Raw genomic sequence first — 18,329 nt, 5'->3', positions numbered from 1 at the left:
GGACCCTGTTGGGATGTGTGGGGTCTCGCAGTGTGTCAGGACCCTGTCAGGGGTGTATGGGGTCTCACAGCGTGTCTGGACGCTGTCAGGGGTGTGTGGGGTCTCACAGTGTGTCAGGTCCCTGTGGAGTCTCACAGTGTGTCAGGACCGTGTCAATAGTGTGTGGGGTCTCACAGTGTGTCAGGACCCTTTTGGGGCCTGTGGGGTCTCACAGTGTGTTAGGACCCTCTCAGGGGTGTGTCGGATCTCACAGTCTCCCAGGACCCTATCCTGGGTGTGTGGGGTCTCACAATGTGTCAGGATCCTTTTGGGGTGTGTGGCGTCTCACAGTGTGTCAGGACCCTTTTGGGGCCTGTGGGGTCTCACAGTGTGTCAGGACCATGTCAGGAGTGTGTGGGATCCCACAGTGTGTCAGGACCCTGTCAGGGGTGTGTAGGGTCTCGCTGTGTGTCAGCACTCTGTCAGGTGTGTGTAGGGTCTCACAGTGTGTCAGGTCCTGTCAGGGGTGTGTGGTGTCTCACAGTGTGTCAGGTCCGTGTGGCGTCTTCCAGTGTGTCAGGACCCTGTCAGGTGTGCGTGCCGTCTCACAGTGTGTCAGAACCCTGTCAGGTGTGTGGGGGGTCTCACAGTGTGTCAGAACCCTGTCAGTAGTGTGTGGGGTCTGACAATGTGACAGGACATTGTCAGGGGTGTGTGGAGTCTCACAGTGTGCCAGGACCCTGTGAGCAGTGTGTGTGTATCACAGTTTGTCAGGACCCTGTCAGGGTGTTCGGGGTCTCACAGTGTTTCTGTACCCTGTCAGGGGTGTCTGGGGTCTCACAGTGTGTCAGTCTCCTGTCAGGTGTGTGTGGGGTCTCACAGTGTGTCAGTGTCCTGTCAGGTGTGTGTGGAGTCTCACAGTGTGTCAGTGTCCTGTCAGGTGTGTGTGGGGCGTCACAGCTTGTCCTGACCCTGTCAGGGGAGTGTGGGGTCTCACAGTGTGTCAGGACCCTGTCACGGGTGTGTGGGGTCTCACAGTTTGTCAGGAACCTGTCAGGTGTGTTTGGGGTCTCACAGTGTGTCACGACACCGTCAGGGGTATGTCAGGTCTCACCGTGTGTCAAGATCCTTTCAAGGGTGTGGGGATCTCACAGAGTGCTTGGACCCTGTCAGGGGTGTGTGGGGTCTCACAGTGTGTTAGGACCCTGTCAGGGGTATGTGGGGTCTCACAGTGTGTCAGGATCCTGTCAGGGGTGTGTGGGGTCTCACAGTGTGTCAGGGTCCTGTAAGGGGTGTGTGGGGTCTCACAGTGTATCAGGGTCCTGTAAGGGGTGTGTGGGGTCTCACAGTGTATCAGGGTCCTGTAAGGGGTGTGTGGGGTCTCACAGAGTGTCATCAGTGTGAAAGTAAGCATGCAAGTACAGCAGGCAGTGAAGAAAGCTAATGGCATGCTGGCCTTCATAACAAGGGGAATTGAGTACAAGAGCAAAAAGGTCCTTCTGCAGTTGTACAGGGCCCTGGTGAGACCACACCTGGAGTACTGTGTGCAATTTTTGTCTCCAAATTTGAGTAAGGACATTCTTGCTATTGAGGGAGTGCAGCGTAGGTTCACAAGGTTAATTCCCGGGATGGCGGGACTGTCATATGTCGAAAGATTGGAGTGACTGGGCTTGTATACTCTGGAATTTAGAAGCCTGAGAGGGGATCTTATTGAAACATATAAGATTATTAAGGGATTGAACATGCTGGAGGCAGGAAGCATGTTCCCGCTGATGGGTGAGTCCGGAACCAAAGGCCACAGTTTAAGAATAAAGGGTAGGCCATTTAGAATGGAGTTGAGGAAAAACTTTTTCACTCAGAGAGTGGTGGATATATTGAATGCTCTGCCCCAGAAGGCAGTGGAGGCCAAGTCTCTGGATGTTTTTTAGAAAGAGATGGATAGAGCTCTTAAAGATAGTGGAATCAAAGGTTATGGGGATAAGGCAGGAACTGGATACTGATTGTGGATGATCAGTCATGATCACAGTGAATGGCGGTTCAGGCTCGAAGGGTCGAATGGCCTACTCCTACACCTATTGTCTCTTGTCTATTTTCTATAGGACCCTGTCCGGGGTATGTTGCGTCTCACAGTGTGTCAGGACCATGTCAGGAGTGTGTGGGATCTCGCTGTGTGTCAGCACCCTGTCAGAGGGGTGAAGGGTCTTACAGTGTGTCAGGACCCTGTCAGGGGTGTGTGGGGTCTCACAGTGTGTCAGGAGCCGGCCAGGGGTGTGTGGGGTCTCACAGTGTGCCAGGTCTCCCTCAGGGATGTGTGGTGTCTCACAGTGTGTCAGGACCCTGTCAGTGGTGTTTGAGGTATCACAATGTGTCAGGACCCTGTCAGGTGTGTGTGGGATCTCACTGTGTGTCAGCACCCTGTCAGGGGTGTGTGGGGTCTCATACAGTGTGTCAGGAGCCGGCCAGGGGTGTGTAAGGTCTCACAGTGTGCCAGTTCCCTGGCAGGGGTGTGTGGGGTCTCACAGTGTGTCAGGAGCCGGCCAGGGGTGTTTGAGGTATCACGATGTGTCTGGACCCTTTTGGGAGTGTGTGGGGTCTCACAGTGTGTGAGGACCGAGTCCAGGTTGTGTGGGGTCTTACAGTGTGTCCGGACCCTGCCAGTGGTGTGTCGGGTCTCACAGTGTGTCAGGACCCTCTCAGGTTTGTGTCCGGTCTCACAGTGTGTCAGGAGCCGGCCAGGGGTGTGTGGGGTCTGACAGCGTGACAGGATGTTGTCAGGGGTGCGTGGGTCTCAGAGTGTCTCAGGACACTATCAGGGGTCTGTGCGGTCTCACAGTGTGTCAAGATCTTGGCGATCTGGAAGGAATCTAGAGCAGCTGGATGACCTTCGATTCATAAGGGAGAATGAGGCAGTCATAGATGAGAGCTTCAGGGAGGTAGTCACACCAAGGCTGTCGGAAGCAGGTCGTTGGGTGACGGTCAGAGGGGGGAAAGTGAAGGTGAGCAGACAGGCAGTGCAGAGCACCCCTGTGGCCATTTCCCTCAATAATATGTTCACCATTCTGGATACTGTTGGTGGGGACAACCGACCGGGTGTGAGCCACGGTGGCAGGGCCTCTGGCACTGAGTCTGACCCTGTGGTGCAGAAGGGTGGGACGGAGAAGAGGAGAGCTGTCGTCATTGGAGACTCTATAGTCAGGGGAGCAGACAGGAGATTTTGTGGACGTGAGAAGGACAGCCGCATGGTTTGTAGTCTCCCGGGTGCCAGGGTCCAGGATGTCTCTGACCGGGTGCACGACATCCTGGTATGAGAGGGAAAGCAACCAGAAGTCGTGGTACAGGTTGGCACCAACAACATAGGCAGGAAGAGGGATGAGGTCCTGAAGTGTGAGTTTCGGGAACTAGGCAGAAGGCTAAAGAGCAGGACCTCAAGGGTGGCGTTCTCAGGATTGCTGCCAGTGCTACGTGACAGTGATGGTAAGAATTGGAGGAGATGGCAGTTGAATGCGTGGCTGAGGAGTTGGTGCAGGGAGCAGGGGGTTTGGATCATTGGGATCTCTTCTGGGGTATTCTTCACTTATGTGAAGAACGAAAGGATGACAGGAGTGAAGGTAGGTCCATTTAGATAAAGGTGGGAAGATGTGCCTGAAAGCTGTGGAAGTGAGTGAGGTGCTCAATGAATACTTCTCTGCAGTTTTCACCAATGAGAGAGAACTTGATGATGGTGAGGACAATATGAGTTAGGTTGATGTTCTGGAGCATGTTGATATTAAGGGAGAGGAGGAGTTGGAGTTGTTAAAATACATTAGGATGGATAAGTCCCTTGGGCTAGACAGAATATTCCGCAGGCTTCTCCATTAGGTGGGGGAAGAGATTGCTGAGCCTCTGGCTAGGATCTTTATGTCCTCGTTGTCCACAGGAATGGTACCAGAGGACTGGAGGGAGGCGAATGTTGTCCCTTTGTTCAAAAAAGGTAGTAGGGATAGTCCGGGTAATTATAGACCAATGAGCCTTACGTCTGTGGTGGGAAAGCTGTTGGAAAAGATTCTTAGAGATAGTATTTATGGGCATTTAGAGAATCATGGTCTGATCAGGGACAGTCACCATGGCTTCGTGAAGGGCAGATCGTGTCTAACAAGCCTGATAGAGTTCTTTGAGGAGGTGACCAGGCACATAGATGAGGGTAGTGCAGTGGATGTGATCTACATGGATTTTAGTAAGGCATTTGACAGGGTTCCACACAGTAGGCTTATTCAGAAAGTCTGAAGGCATGGGATCCAGGGAAGTTTGGCCAGGTGGATTCAGAATTGGATTGCCTGCAGAAGGCAGAGGGTGGTGGTGGAGGGAGTGCATTCAGATTGGAGGGTTGTGATTAGTGGTGCCCCACAAGGATCTGCTCTGGGACCTCTAATTTTCATGATTTTTATTAACGACCTGGAGGTGGGGGTAGAAGGGTGGGTTGGCAAGTTTACAGATGACACAAAGGTTGGTGGTGTTGTAGATAGTGTAGAGGACTGTCGAAGATTGCAGAGAGATATTGATAGGATGCATAAATGGGCTGAGAAGTGGCAGATGGAGTTCAACCTGGAGAAGTGTGAGGTGGTACACTTTGGAAGGACAAACTCCAAGACAGAATACAAAGTAAATGGCAGGATACTTGGTAGTGTGGAGGAGCAGAGGGATCTGGGGTACATGTCCACAGATCCCTGAAAGTTGCCTCACAGGTAGGTAGGCTTATGGGTTGTTGGCTTTCATAAGTCGAGGGATAATGTCTAAGAGTCGCAATGTAATGATACAGCTCTATAAAACTCTGGTTAGGCCACACTTGGAGTACTGTGTCCAGTTCTGGTCGCTTCACTATAGGAAGGATGTGGAAGCATTGGAAAGGGTACAGAGGAGATTTACCAGGATGCTGCCTGGTTTAGAGATTATGGATTATGATTAGAGATTAAGGGAGCTAGGGCTTTACTCTTTGGAGAGGAGGAGGATGAGAAGAGACATGATAGAGGTGTATAAGCTATTAAGAAGAATAGATACAGTGGACAGCCAGTGCCTCTAAACATCTGGAGAAGAGTGATGCTTATGTGAGAATGCTGTTCTCGGACTACAGTTCAGTATTCAACACCATCATTCCCTCCAGGCTTGACAAGAAGCTCAGAGACCTCGGCCTTGACCCTGCCTTGTGCAGCTGGATCGTGGAATTCCTGTCAGATTGCCAGCAGACGGTAAGAGTGGGCTCCCTCACCTCTGCCCCTCCGACACTCGATGTAGGTGCCCCTCAGGGCTGTGTCCTAAGCTCCCTCCTTTACTCTCTGTATACACATGACTGTGTCGCCACCCACAGCTCCAATCTGCTAATTAAATTTGCTGACGATACTGTATTGATTGGCCAAATCTCAAATAATAACGAGGTAGCCTACATAGAAGTCATCACCCTGACACAGTGGTGTCAGGAAAACAACTTCTCCCTCAATGTCGCAAAAGCAAAGGAGCTGGTCGCAATGTCGCAAGAACAAGAGGAATGGAGACAGGCTAACCTCTATTGACATCAATGGATCTGGGGCTGAGAGGGTGAACAGCTTTAATTTCCTTGGCATTCACGTCACTGAGGATCTCACATGGTCTGTGCACACCGGCTGCGTGGTGAAAAAGGCACACCAGCATCTCTTTCACCTCAGATGGTAGAGGAAGTTTGGGATGGGCCCCCAAATGCTAACGATTTTCTACAGGGGCACAGTTGAGAGCATCCTGACTGGCTGCATCATTACATGGAATGGGAACTGTACTTCTCTCAATCGCAGGGCTCTGCAGAGAGCGGTGCGGACAGCCCAGTGCATCTGTAGACGTGAACTTCCCACTATTCAGGGCTTTTCAGAGACGGGGTAAAAAGGACCCAAAGGATCATTCTGAACCCAAGTCTCACCAACCACAAACTGTTCCAGCTGCTACTATCCGGGAAACGGTACCACAGCATAAAAGCCAGGACCAACAGGCTCCGGACAGCTTCTTCCACCAGGACATCAGACTGATTAATTCACGCTGATACAAATCTATTTCTACAATTGTACACATATATACACGCTCACCGCACACACTTTACTGTAATTGTGCTGTTGGTGCAGAAAAACAGTTTACACGACATGTGTCTGATATTAACCCTGATTCTGAGAATTTTTATCCGGCTGTTGTCTCATTTTTTTAGATCTGTTATTCACCATACTCATACTGTCCTCATTCATATCAATCTAAGTGTGATCCAGTGCACATGGCGTTTTCTAGAAACTGTCATTTAAGTTCTTATTTTTCTTGGCATATTTTCCAGATCTGTTTCAGACCAGGATATTATACCAAAATTATACGTCAATATGGGCATAGTGAGTGTATACTACCTTTGTTATATTTTTACTGTTCAGCTCTGTTTGGCAGATTTTCTTGATCCTTGATGTAAATTCAGATTTTCTTCAGCCTTGAAGTAAATTTTGTTGGAAGGTTTTCCTTTATCACACGATTATCTATTTTCTTTGCTTATTGATATCCTAAGTATATGTTTCATATTCTGTTGTATTGTCCCCTGATGCTCTGTTTGATATTCTACTGGCTCTATTGCACCTTTCTTTATGTTTCATGTTCTGTACTTTTCTAGTCTAAAGTTCATGCTTATATCTTTAGAAGTTAGTTCCATTATTTGAAATATTTGTTTTAGCTTTGCTGATGCAAGAGCAAGTAATTTCAAATCATCAATGTATAGCTGTGCAAACGTATAATTCGTATTTTTACCTGATTTGATACCTGATTTTTGTCCGTTTCAGTAAATTATGAGCAGGTTTAAAGCCAAACAGAACCATACTGGCCTTAGTGAGTCGCTCTGGAAAATCCCTCAATTTTGATAATGGTGGTTGTCCCTTTGTGGTTGTTAATAGGACGATTATTTTATGCCAATGATTCATCAGATGTTGTAGAAATTTCACAAGTATTGGATGAATTTTATATCTATTTGGAACTTCTCTTAACCATGTGAGGGAGAGAATCAAATGTTTTTTGATAGACAATATTACACTGAAAGATTTCTGCTTTCCACAGGTTTTGAAATAGAATTACATAATCTGTTATCTGTTGTTCATAACCGAACGGTATTTTTTCTGCTGTCCTGTGAGTATATTGTGGTTATCTAAGTGAGTTGTTATTAGTTACCGGATGCACGATGCTGCAATTATATAATTGTCTTAATATTATTAAGAGCCAATAATAACATAGTAGGTGACCATTCAGTAGTCTTATAAATGCAGTATTGAAGCTGTCCCTGAGGCTGGTGGTACACACCTTCAGTCTTTATATCTTCTGCCCCATGGCTGTATGAAAGAGAGAATGTTTGAGGTGGTTTGGGGTTCAGCAGAGCCAAGAAGGGCCAAAAGACCTGTTTCTGTGCTGTAGTTTTTTTTATGGTTTCTATGGTTTCTAAACAACATCCATGTGTAACTTCATCCATCACCTTTGTCACATCCTGCAGGAACTCAATCAAGTTGTCAAGACGCAAATCCCATCCAAAGCTTTTAATGATTATGGACCTGTATTCCCAGATCACTTTGCTCTACCGCACTCCTCAGTGCCCTACTGGTAACTGTATAAGACCGGCCCTGCTTGGTCTTTCCAAAGTGCAACACGTCACGCTTGTCTGCAATCTGCCCAATTTATTCTTAAATGTTAAAAAAGAACCCGCATTTACCACCTCGTCTGGCAGCTCATTCCACACTCCCGCCACTCTGTGTGAAGAAGCCCCCACTAATTTTCCCTTTAAACGTTTCCCCCCTCACCCTTAACCCATCTCCTCTGGTTTTGTTCTCTCCTTGCCTTGGTGGAAAAAGCCTGCTTGCATTCACTCTATCTATACCCATCATAATTTTATATACCTCTATCAAATCTCCCCTCATTCTTCTATGCTCCAGGGAATAAAGTCCTAACCTATTCAACCTTTCTCTGTAACTGAGTTTCTCAAGGCCCAGCAACATCCTTGTAAACCTTCTCTGCACTCTTTCGACCTTATTAATATCCTTCCTGTAATTTGTTGACCAAAACTGAACACAACGCTCGAGATTCGGCCTCACCAATGCCTTATACAACCTCATCATAAAATTCAGCTCTTATATTCAATACTTTGATTAATAAAGGCCAATATACCAAAAGCTCTCTTTACGACCCTATCTACCTGTGACGCCACTTTTAGAGAATTTTGTATCTGTATTCCCAGATACCTGTTCTACTGCACTCCTCAGTGCCTTACCATTTACCCTGTATGTTCTATCTTGGTTTGTCCTTCCAAAGTGCAATACCTCACACTTGTCTGTATTAAACTCCATCTGCCATTTTTCAGCCCATTTTTCCAGCTGGTCCAAGTCCCTCTGCAAGCTTTGAAAACCTTCCTCACTGTCCACTACACCTCCAATATTTGTATCGCCAGCAAATTTGCTGATCCAATTTACGACATTATCATCCAGATCATTGATATAGATGACAAATAACAATGGACCCAGCACTGATCCCTGTGGCACACCACTAGTCACAGGTCTACTTGTATATTGGTAGAGTCTTTGACAAGGTCCCACATGGGAGGCTCATACAGAAAATTAATATGCTTGGGAACTGTGGGGAATTATCCTCGCTGGCGGGGATGCACACTGGGAGAAACATCTTAGCTGGCGGGCGGTGAATCTGTGAAATTATTGTCATGGACTGCTGAGGAAGACACGTCATTGGATATAGTTAAAATGCAGGTTGATATGTTCCTGATTAGGAAGAGCGTCAACATTTACAGAAGGCGGGATAATGGGGTTGAGAGGATTTGCGTAGCAAAATCACTGAGCCGATTGGCTTAATTCTGCTCCTAAGTCTTATGATTTTAGGGTGCATCTGGAGTATTGTATTCACTTCTGATTGTCCAGCTTTTAGAAGGATTGGAGAGGGTGCAGAACAGGTTTATCAGGGTGTTGCCTGGATTCGGTGGCATGTGCTACAAGTGGAGGTTGATAAACTTGGTTTGTTTACTCTGGAGTTAGAATAGAGATCTGACAGAGGTACACAAGTTTGAGAGATAAGATTTGGGTCGACAGCCTGTATTTTGTTTGTTATTTTTTTACATAAGACTGGTGTCTAATATCAGAGGGCATTTGGTTAAGATGAGATGTGGGAAATTTACAGCAATTGTGAGTGTTTTTTTTTTCATAGAGTTCTGGTACCTGGAATTTACTACCTGAGTCATGTTGAAGGCAACTATGTTAGATATACATGAATGTACAGCAAATGCAAGCATATGGTCAATAATATAAGAAAGGATACCAAAGTATTTTTTTAAAACTTTCCCAGATATATAAAGAGTAAAAAAACAGGAGAGGTTCGATATTGGACCGCTGAAAAATGATGTTGTAGCTGCAGTAACGGGTGAAAAGGAAATACCAGACAAACTCTGTGTGAAGTCACTAGCGGAATTACAAAAAGTAATGAACACCAGTGAACAGAATTGTGTGTTGTGCTATTACAAAGGAAAAGGGGCTTGGAAGATGAAAGGTCTGAAGATAGAAGAGTCACCTGGACTGGGTCGTACAGTGTATCAGGAGCCTGCCTGGGGTGTGTGGGCATTCCCAGAGCGTTAGGACCTGGAGTGAAGGCTTCAGCAGAACCAACAGATGGATTAATGGAAAAATAAAATGTAGAATATTCAGGCTGCAAAGAGAAATACTTTGAATTGTTACTTCAATCCAGAGATCAGCGAATGGCTAATGGTGAATTTTGATTCCCAGGTTTTGCCAAGTCACAGACTAACACTTGAGATGTGGTTTGAACTGAGCATTTCATCACTCACCTATCAGTTGAGTGGGTAATTCAGATAACCCTTGGGCGATGTTCATGTATTCCTGTGGATCAGGACCTGTTTAAATATAAAAAGAATCCATGGAAACAGAGCTAAAATAATTAAAATAACTAAAATGTTTATTTCAATGTGCCTTTGTGTTCAGTGCATGTTTTTAACGTACCGAGCTCCTGTATTTCCCTCAGTATTCTGTCCAACTTCGGTAACTCAGTCCTCCATGTCACAAAGGATTCCCACATCGCCCTCCGGGCCCGGGAGCCTTTACCCATCACCAAACTGAGGAAGAGTCTGGAACTCTCTGTCCGGTTTCCCTTCTCTGTCAGTTCAGTGACTTTCTAGAAAAGGAAAGTAATAAATTTACTGTGAAGCAGACATACAGACAGACATGGAGAATGTGCAGGAAAATATCTGTTCATGGTCCCAGTAGCTTCAGAAATGATGCAGTCACTGGGCTGTTGCCTGATCCTCCCTGGGTTCAGTCGTTAACAAAGAAACTCTAGCTGAGGGAACTTCTAAATCAATATTGTGAAAGAATAAGGATCTACTGACACCCTGCAGTATATTCAACGTGATTAATTTACTTATCCATCAATGTGTAACATTACATCAAAAAGATGTGACAACAAGAACGGAAGAGAGGGAGAGCGAGGGAGCAAAAAATGGATGGTGGGCATCACTGAATCGTGGCTGAAAGATCATATTTGGGTGCTCACATCCAAGGATAAATATTTAATCGAAAGGAGAGGCAGGTGGGTGAAAGGGTTGGGTTGACTCTGTTGTCATAAAAAATGAAATGTGCTTCTAAAGAAGTGATAGCAGATTGGACGGTGTAGTTGTTAAGATACTGTGTAGGAAAGAAAATGACCCTGATGGAACAGTAACCAGGATGTGGGATACACATTCCAGTGGGAGAGAGAAGAGGCATGTAAAGATTTCAATGTTAAAATAGTCATGGGGAATTTCAATATGCAGGTAGCTTTGGAAAATCAGGTCGGTGTTGAATCCCAAGTGAGGGAATTTATAGAATGCCTATGAGATGGCTTTTGAGAGAAGCCTATGGTTGAGTCCACTATAGGAAAGGCAAATCTGGATTCAGTGTTGTGTATTGCACCAGATTTGATTGGGAAGCTTAAGGTAAATAAACCCCTAAGAGGCAGTGATCATAAAATAGCAGAACTGACACTGAAGTTTGAGAGGGAGAAGGTAAAAGTTAGATGTATCAGTTTACACTGGAATAAATGAATTACAGAGAAATGAGAGAGGAGCTGGGCAAAAATAAATTGGAAGAGGCAACAACCAAGCAGGAATAAAGTATGACTATGACTATGACTATGACTAGGAATAGATGAAGATTCTGGGAGTGATTCAGAAGGCACAGGTAGAGGTAGATAATCCCAAATATGAAGAATTATTCCAAAGGCAGGATGATCAACCGTGGCTGACGAGGAAGTCAATGCAGCACAAAAGCAAAGGAGAGGGTATAGAGTATAGCAAAACATAATGGAAAACAGAAGGACTGGGAGGCTTTTACTAACCAGCAGAAAGCAACGAAAAGCCGTAAGTAGAGAGAATATGAAATATGAAGGTAGGCTAGCTAATAATGTAAAATAGCTTACCAAATATATGCCCTTTCAGGACAACCTATTGATTTTTGATGTCATGCGATATCAGCTTTGTGCGTGGTGGTTCCTGTCTAACCAATCTGAATGTTGGACCAGGAAGTTACCGGGAAAGTTGATGAATGGAAGGAAGTGGGTGTTGTCTGAATGGACTTTAGCCCAGCATTTGACAAGGCACTGCAGAGGAGGGTGGGGACTCTTTGAATGACAGGTGATGCTCAGCCTGGTGAAATAAATAGGAGGTCAGATGATACAGACCTCAGACACATGATCTGGACACTGAATGAGCATTGCTGTGCCCGCAGAGAAAGTGGGATTTGGAGGATTGATCAGGCGGATTGATCCAAATTGCTATTCCAGTTTGAAGGAAAAGGAGTTGACTGGTGGGGAGCTGTCTCTGTGTCCACCCTCGCCTGGGTGATAGCTCCACCACAGAAGACCGGTCCCCCTGGTTAAAGTCACAGTCGGTGACTTGTGAAGCATTTCGGACGACGACGAGAAGATCGACTGCATCAGCTCACCTGAAGACTCAACTCTGTCTCTCTCTCTCCCCATCACTACTCAACTAAATACCACGAACTGAACTGAACTGAACTTTACTCAACATCGTAAGACCGTATCTTTTTACCCCTAGACTTAAAGAAACTTGGTTTTTCATACATATATATTCCACACTTACTTTAATATATAATCATTGCTAACCTGTGTGATTTATTTACTTTGATATTACTGTATTGCGTAGTAACTAATAAATATTATTAGTGTATAGCAATACGAGACTCCAAAGTGGTTTCCATTTCTGTTGGTTTCTTTATCCCTGTCATGGGGTACGTGACAATAGGCAGTTTCAGTAGACCAGCATGGAATAGATGGGCCAAAGAGCCTGTTTCTGTGCTGTACTTTCCTATGACGATGACATGTCAGCCACTCATTGTTCAGGAACTCAGACGGAGACTGGACCAGCTGTGGTTAGCAGGTTTCCCTCCCTCAAGTACCACAGTGAAGTCAGTTGGCCCAATTTACAATCTGACAGTTTAATATTCATCCTGGATTAATGAGCTGAGGTGAATTTGACTGACGGTCCCGATAAGACGTGAAATTAGTTTTAGACTGAATGTCTGTTCAACAGCCCAGATATGCAGCCACTGCTCGTGTATCACACTGATAAATACAGCAGGTGTGAGAGGAAAAGGTGACACTGAACCTGTAGTTCCCAGTGCTCCCCACCTTAACAGCTGAAACCAGATCTGCTGGAGACCATCAGAGATCAACATCTCCATTGCCACGTAGAACTCCTAGAACGTGCAGGAGATGAATATTAATCAATATTCCCTCTGATACCAGCAGTTCGGTGACAATAGACTAAACACACTCACCTCATTTTCTTCTCTACTGAAATGTCCCTCCTTTGTCAACATCCAACCGAGTCTCTCAACCTTTTCTTCAATCGCTTGTTTAAGTCTGTCTCTGTAGAACTTTGTCAGCTGGTACAGTCGATATTCCTCCCCCTGTGCCAGGAGGTCAGAGATTGTAAACTCTGGCTCTGCAAATATAAAAAGTGAATGTAGTCACAAACTCAAATATCACCTGTCTCCACTGCTCTCACCCAACCCAACAAACCAGTCATGTCAACAACCTCAGTGTTCACCTGCCTTCATCTGGAAACATGGATTTTATCCTAATCTCTGACACTGGACTAAAACCGAACCATCAATGCGCTAGACATGACGTTACCAGAAGGACCACATTTACTAGAAACCTGTTTCTCCCACCGTCCCACCCACTCACCCATCGCAGTTTAAGATGGGCAATAAATGTTGGGACTGCCAATGATAGTCGCTTCCCAGAGATACTCTCTCCATCCTGGTGAATACGTTTCCCACAACTGTTATCCTGGAAATACTCTCTTATCCGGATAGCTGCGTTTCCTCCGATACACATCCTGGATATCATCAGAACAGGTAGTACATTTCCTGTAGTGCGGTAACGGGTGCCCCCCTACACCACATGTACCACATCCACACATTTCCCCTCTCTGACCAACCCTCCAACAAGGAATCACATTTACCCTCCTCCCTGCCACATTCTGCGAAAACATTACCCTCATATTTCACTCACCCACTCCCTGTTGGGGACTTGACAATTCCGTGTTTAATGAGCTTCTGGGCTGACAGACAGTCGCCTCACTTGTACCAGTTCCAGGGTCCTGATCAGTGTCTCTGACGTCACTGTCTCTGGGCTGACAGACAGTCACCTCACTTGTACCGGTTCCAGGGTCCTGCTCAGTGTCTCTGACGTCACTGTCTCTGGGCTGACAGACAGTTGCCTCACTTGTACCAGTTCCAGGGTTCTGCTCAGTGTCTCTGACGTCACTGTCTCTGGGCTGAATTTGCTCCACTTCCGCTGCGGCCGGACCGCATTCCATTGGGACGTCGCTCTCAATCTGACCCTGCTTTGGTACCTTGATTCCCATGTCCCGATCATCTTCCCTCAATGAGTTGCCTGGTAAAAACCTCTTGAGTACTTTCCGTACCCGGTTTAATTTCCCACCTGAAGTAAATGATGAATAGCAGGTTTAGAGTGATTTATACTCGAGCAAGGATTCACAATGGGTGCCTGCAATGGAGCCGAGACTCCGGCTGACCAGATTTGGAGTGGGACTGTGCTAGTGAATGAGAACCACACTTCCTGCTAGGTGACCGTCCCGATAAGCCGGTGTCTGGACACATCCACTCCCAGGAAAAAACTGGATAGACACAGTAATACTGATCACCGACTACGCATTAGTTGAACACACTGATAACCAGCGGTTATTAATGGAACAGCATCAGGTGATACGGGGAATTATCACTGGGATTATCTTTCATAAACATAAATCTCCCTGGGTCACAAACTGTCCAGTCACCTGTGTCACTCACAAACAATCCACTGGATTACTCATGGTCCGATCCTCTAGATCACACGTTCTCTGTTTGCTTTGTCTTACATTGTCTTGTCCCCTGGGTCACAGACTGACCATTGCCTTGATGCCTGGTCCCCTGGGTCCCATCCCGTCACCTGGAGGATGATTGTCATGTAACAACTATACAAGTCATTGGCAAAGGGAGCGTCTTGGCGTGCAGTTCTCGTAGCTAAACTTAAAGTCTCACCGAGAGAGCTTTGCATTCATTTGCGGTTGCTGATCTATAGGATGGATGTGATTCAGCTGGAAAGACTGTCGAGAAGATTGTCAAGTATGTTACTGGATGGAGCTGCTTGGTTTTTGTGTTATATGTTTCGGCTGGGACAGTTTGCCCTGGATCAGGGGAGCTTGAAGGGTGACCTTACACACGTACATAAAGTAATCAGGGGTGCAGAGAGGGTGGATAGTCATAATATGTTTCCCAGGTTAGGGGAGTCTGAGACTCGAGGGCAGAAATTTAAAAGGGACTGAAGGGGCATTTTTTCACGTGGCGGGTGATGAGTATAAATTGCACGCAGTCAGAGGAGGCTGTAAACACAAATAAAAGGATTCGTTTCCAGGCTGTAATCTCTGTTTTATTCCACCTGGAATCACAGAGTTGAGCACAATCACAATGCCCACCGGAGACAGAGACAGTTGGTCACTGGTTATACCGGGTCTCCCATCAGAGATACTGGGAATTTAAATTCAGGTAGCAGATCATCTCAAGAGGGAAATATTGAGAACTCACTTTCACCATTTGGCCACAGACCAGACATGGATTGGGATATTGAAACAAAATCAGAATCAGGTTTATTATGACCGGCATGTGACGTGAAATTTGTTAATTTAGCAGCAGCAGCTCAATGCAATACATAATCTAGCAGGGAAAAAAATAATACTGAATAAAAAAAATAAACAAGTAAACCAATTACGAATATTAAATAGATTTTTTAAAAACTTGCAAAAACAGAAAGACTGTATATTAAAAAAATCTAAGGTAGTGTCCAGAGATTTAATGTCCATTTAGGAATCGGATGGTAGAGGGGAAGAAGCTGTTCCTGAATCGCTGAGTGTGTGCCTTCAAGCTTCTGTACCTGCTTTCTGATGGTAACGGTGAGAAAATGGCATGCCCTGGGTGCTGAAGGTCCTGCATAATGGACGCTGCCTTTCTAAGACACTGCTCCCTGAAGATGTCCTGGGTACTTTGTAGATTCATACCCAAGATGGAGCTGACCAGATTTACAACTTCCTGCAGCTTCTTTCGGTCCTGTGCAGTAGCCCCTCCATACCAGACAGTGATACACCAAACCAGACCACAAGTTTATCTAAAATGAAGTGTCTCCTGATCCTCAGCCATTTCCAAGGCTGGCAATGTTCTCGGCTCGGTTACAGAAAACAGAGTTTGGAAAATTTCCCTCATCTACTTTCCCTCAGAGTTTGGAAAATTTCCCTCATCTGAATTTTATAAATAAAAGTTGGAGATGTCTTTCACCTCTAAACAGGCCGATGTGCAACAAGCCCTGAGCCTGGACTTTTACGTAACAAACAACACCGCCGTCACATTCCTGTTTGTGTTTCACTCTCAACCTACTGATTCAGGGTCTCCGGCTCCTTTCACTCAGGTGGAGCTTTGCCTGGTGAACGAAGTCATTCGACCATTACTGGTGTCAGGTCCCTGCACTGGGACTGTTGGACTGATCAATTACACAAAGCCACTTTACCAGTGGGATCAATGACACTTTTCTCTGCCCTGTTAGCACCTGTGTAAGTTTCTTCATCTGAACTAGTAACCATATAACAATTACAGCACGGAAACAGGCCATCTCGGCCCTTCTAGTCCATGCCGAACTCTTACTCTCACCTAGTCCCACCAACCTGCACTCAGCCCATAACCCTCCATTCCTTTCCTGTCCGTATATCTATCCAATTTGTTTTAAACGACAACATCGAACCTACCTCAACCACTTCTGCTGGAAGCTCGTTCCACACAGCTACCACACTCTGAGTAAAGAAGTTCCCCCTCATGTTACCCCTAAACTTTTGCCCTTTAACTCTCAACTCATGTCCTCTTGTTTGAATCTCCTCCATTCTCAATGGAAAAAGCCTATCCACATCAACTCTATAAATCCCCCTCATAATTGTAAACACCTCTATCAAGTCCTCCCTCAACCTCCTATGCTCCAAAGACTAAAGACCTAACTTGTTCAACCTTTCTCTGTAACTTAGGAGATGAAACCCAGGCAACATTTTAGTAAATCTCCTCTATACTCTCTGAACTTTATTGACATCTTTCCTATAATTTGGTGACCAGAACTGTGCACGATACTCCAAACTTGGCCTTACCAATGCCTTATACAATTTCAACGTTACATCCAAACTCCTATACTCAATACTCTGATTAATAAAGGCCAGCAAACCAAAAGCCTTCTTCACCACCCTATCCACATGAGATTCCACCTTCAGGGAACTATGCACTATTATTCCTAGATCACTCTGTTCTACTGTATTCTGCAATGTCCTACCATTTACCATGTATGTCCTATTTTGATTAGTCCTACCAAAATGTAGCACCTCACATTTTTCAGGATTAAACTCCATCTGCCATCTTTCAGCCCAGTCTTATAACTGGCCTAAGTCTCTCTGCAAGCTTTGAAAATCTACTTCATTATCCACAATGCCACCTATCTTAGTATTATTTGCATACTTACTAATCCAATTTACCACCCCATCATCTAGACCATTAATATATATGACAAACAACACTTGACCCACTACCAATCCCTGAGACACACCGCTACACACCGTCCTCCAATCTGACACACAGTTATCCACCACTACTCTCTGGCATCTCCCATCCAGCCACTGCTGAATCCATTTTACTATTTCGATATTAATGCCTAACGATTGAACCTTCGAAGTGCAGCTACAGGACAGAAGTTTAATGATAAAGATCCCAGTGAACGTACCTGTAGCCATTCTGATTCTGACTGACGATTGTCGTCGTCTTGTTTACACTTTGGTCGCGGTGCAGGACAGCTCCAGCTGTTGGTGATGCCCTGAATTACATACAACAAGCAGACAGTGAGTCAGAAAGAGTACGATTCTTTGCAAAATGTGACCGTATCGCCACCCTGTGTATCAGAGCAGCAGTTTGCTTAGGGAACAAACATTCCCTGTTAACATCAACTCCCACACCATGTCTGTACGTCAGTCCAGTGATATCTGGCGAATCCTATTGACAGAGTCAGAGAGCAACAGAGCACAGACACAGACCCTTCAGCACAATGAGACAATGCTGACCACAGTGCCCACAGAGTTGGTCCCAATTTCCTGTGTTGGGCCCATTTCACTCTTGGCCTCTTCACTCCATCTACACATCCCAACTGCTATCGTCACAATCACTGTCTATCTCATTGGTAACTCTGAAGCAAAGCATTCATTAAGCACCGCATCACCGCATCCTCCAGGCACATTTCCTCCCTTGCTCCTGTGTAGTCCTACCCTCAATCTATTCATCCTCCTCTTCTTTTCCCACATGTAGAACGCCTTGGGCTTTCCTTCATCCTGCTTCTCAAGGACACTTCAAGTTCCTTCGACCTCTAAGTCATTACTTAAGCTCCTTCCAGGCTACCTTATAATTTCCTAGAGGCTTGCTTGGATGTTGCTTCCTAAACCTAAATAATGCTTCCTTTTCCCTCTTGCTTAAATGTTCTCATCTCTTGTGACCACAGTTTGTTTATATAAACATTCTTTCACTGTGGGTGGAACCGTATATAAGTGTTCCTGAAACAACCTTCACATTTCCATTGTGTATTTCCCCTTGAAAATGTTTTCCCAATTTACACCCCAAAGTTGCTCCGAATACCATTGTAACAATCCATCCACTAATTAAATACTGTCTCGTAGGGTCTGCTACTATCCTTGTCCA

At 45.5% G+C, this 18,329-nt stretch overlaps 1 protein-coding gene across 1 annotated transcript in view; it reads right to left on the bottom strand.

Moving 5' to 3' along the window:
* The window catches only part of LOC140208575 (NACHT, LRR and PYD domains-containing protein 3-like), a 129,037-nt gene that overhangs the window by 60,955 nt on the left and 49,753 nt on the right, over positions 1 to 18,329 (bottom strand). The window contains exons 3-7 of the mRNA XM_072277331.1: positions 17,368 to 17,457; positions 13,576 to 14,007; positions 12,834 to 13,000; positions 10,002 to 10,173; positions 9,830 to 9,895 (exon numbers count right to left, since the gene is read on the bottom strand). Of these exons, the coding sequence (XP_072133432.1) occupies positions 9,830 to 9,895; positions 10,002 to 10,173; positions 12,834 to 13,000; positions 13,576 to 14,007; positions 17,368 to 17,377 (847 nt within the window). The 5' untranslated portion in view covers positions 17,378 to 17,457. The remainder of the gene's footprint in view (positions 1 to 9,829; positions 9,896 to 10,001; positions 10,174 to 12,833; positions 13,001 to 13,575; positions 14,008 to 17,367; positions 17,458 to 18,329) is intronic.

This window comes from Mobula birostris, chromosome 13 (assembly GCF_030028105.1).
Source record: "Mobula birostris isolate sMobBir1 chromosome 13, sMobBir1.hap1, whole genome shotgun sequence".
NCBI classification, from domain to species: domain Eukaryota; kingdom Metazoa; phylum Chordata; class Chondrichthyes; order Myliobatiformes; family Myliobatidae; genus Mobula; species Mobula birostris.
Note: the sequence above shows the minus strand (reverse complement) of the source record. Positions and strands in the feature narration are given on the sequence as shown.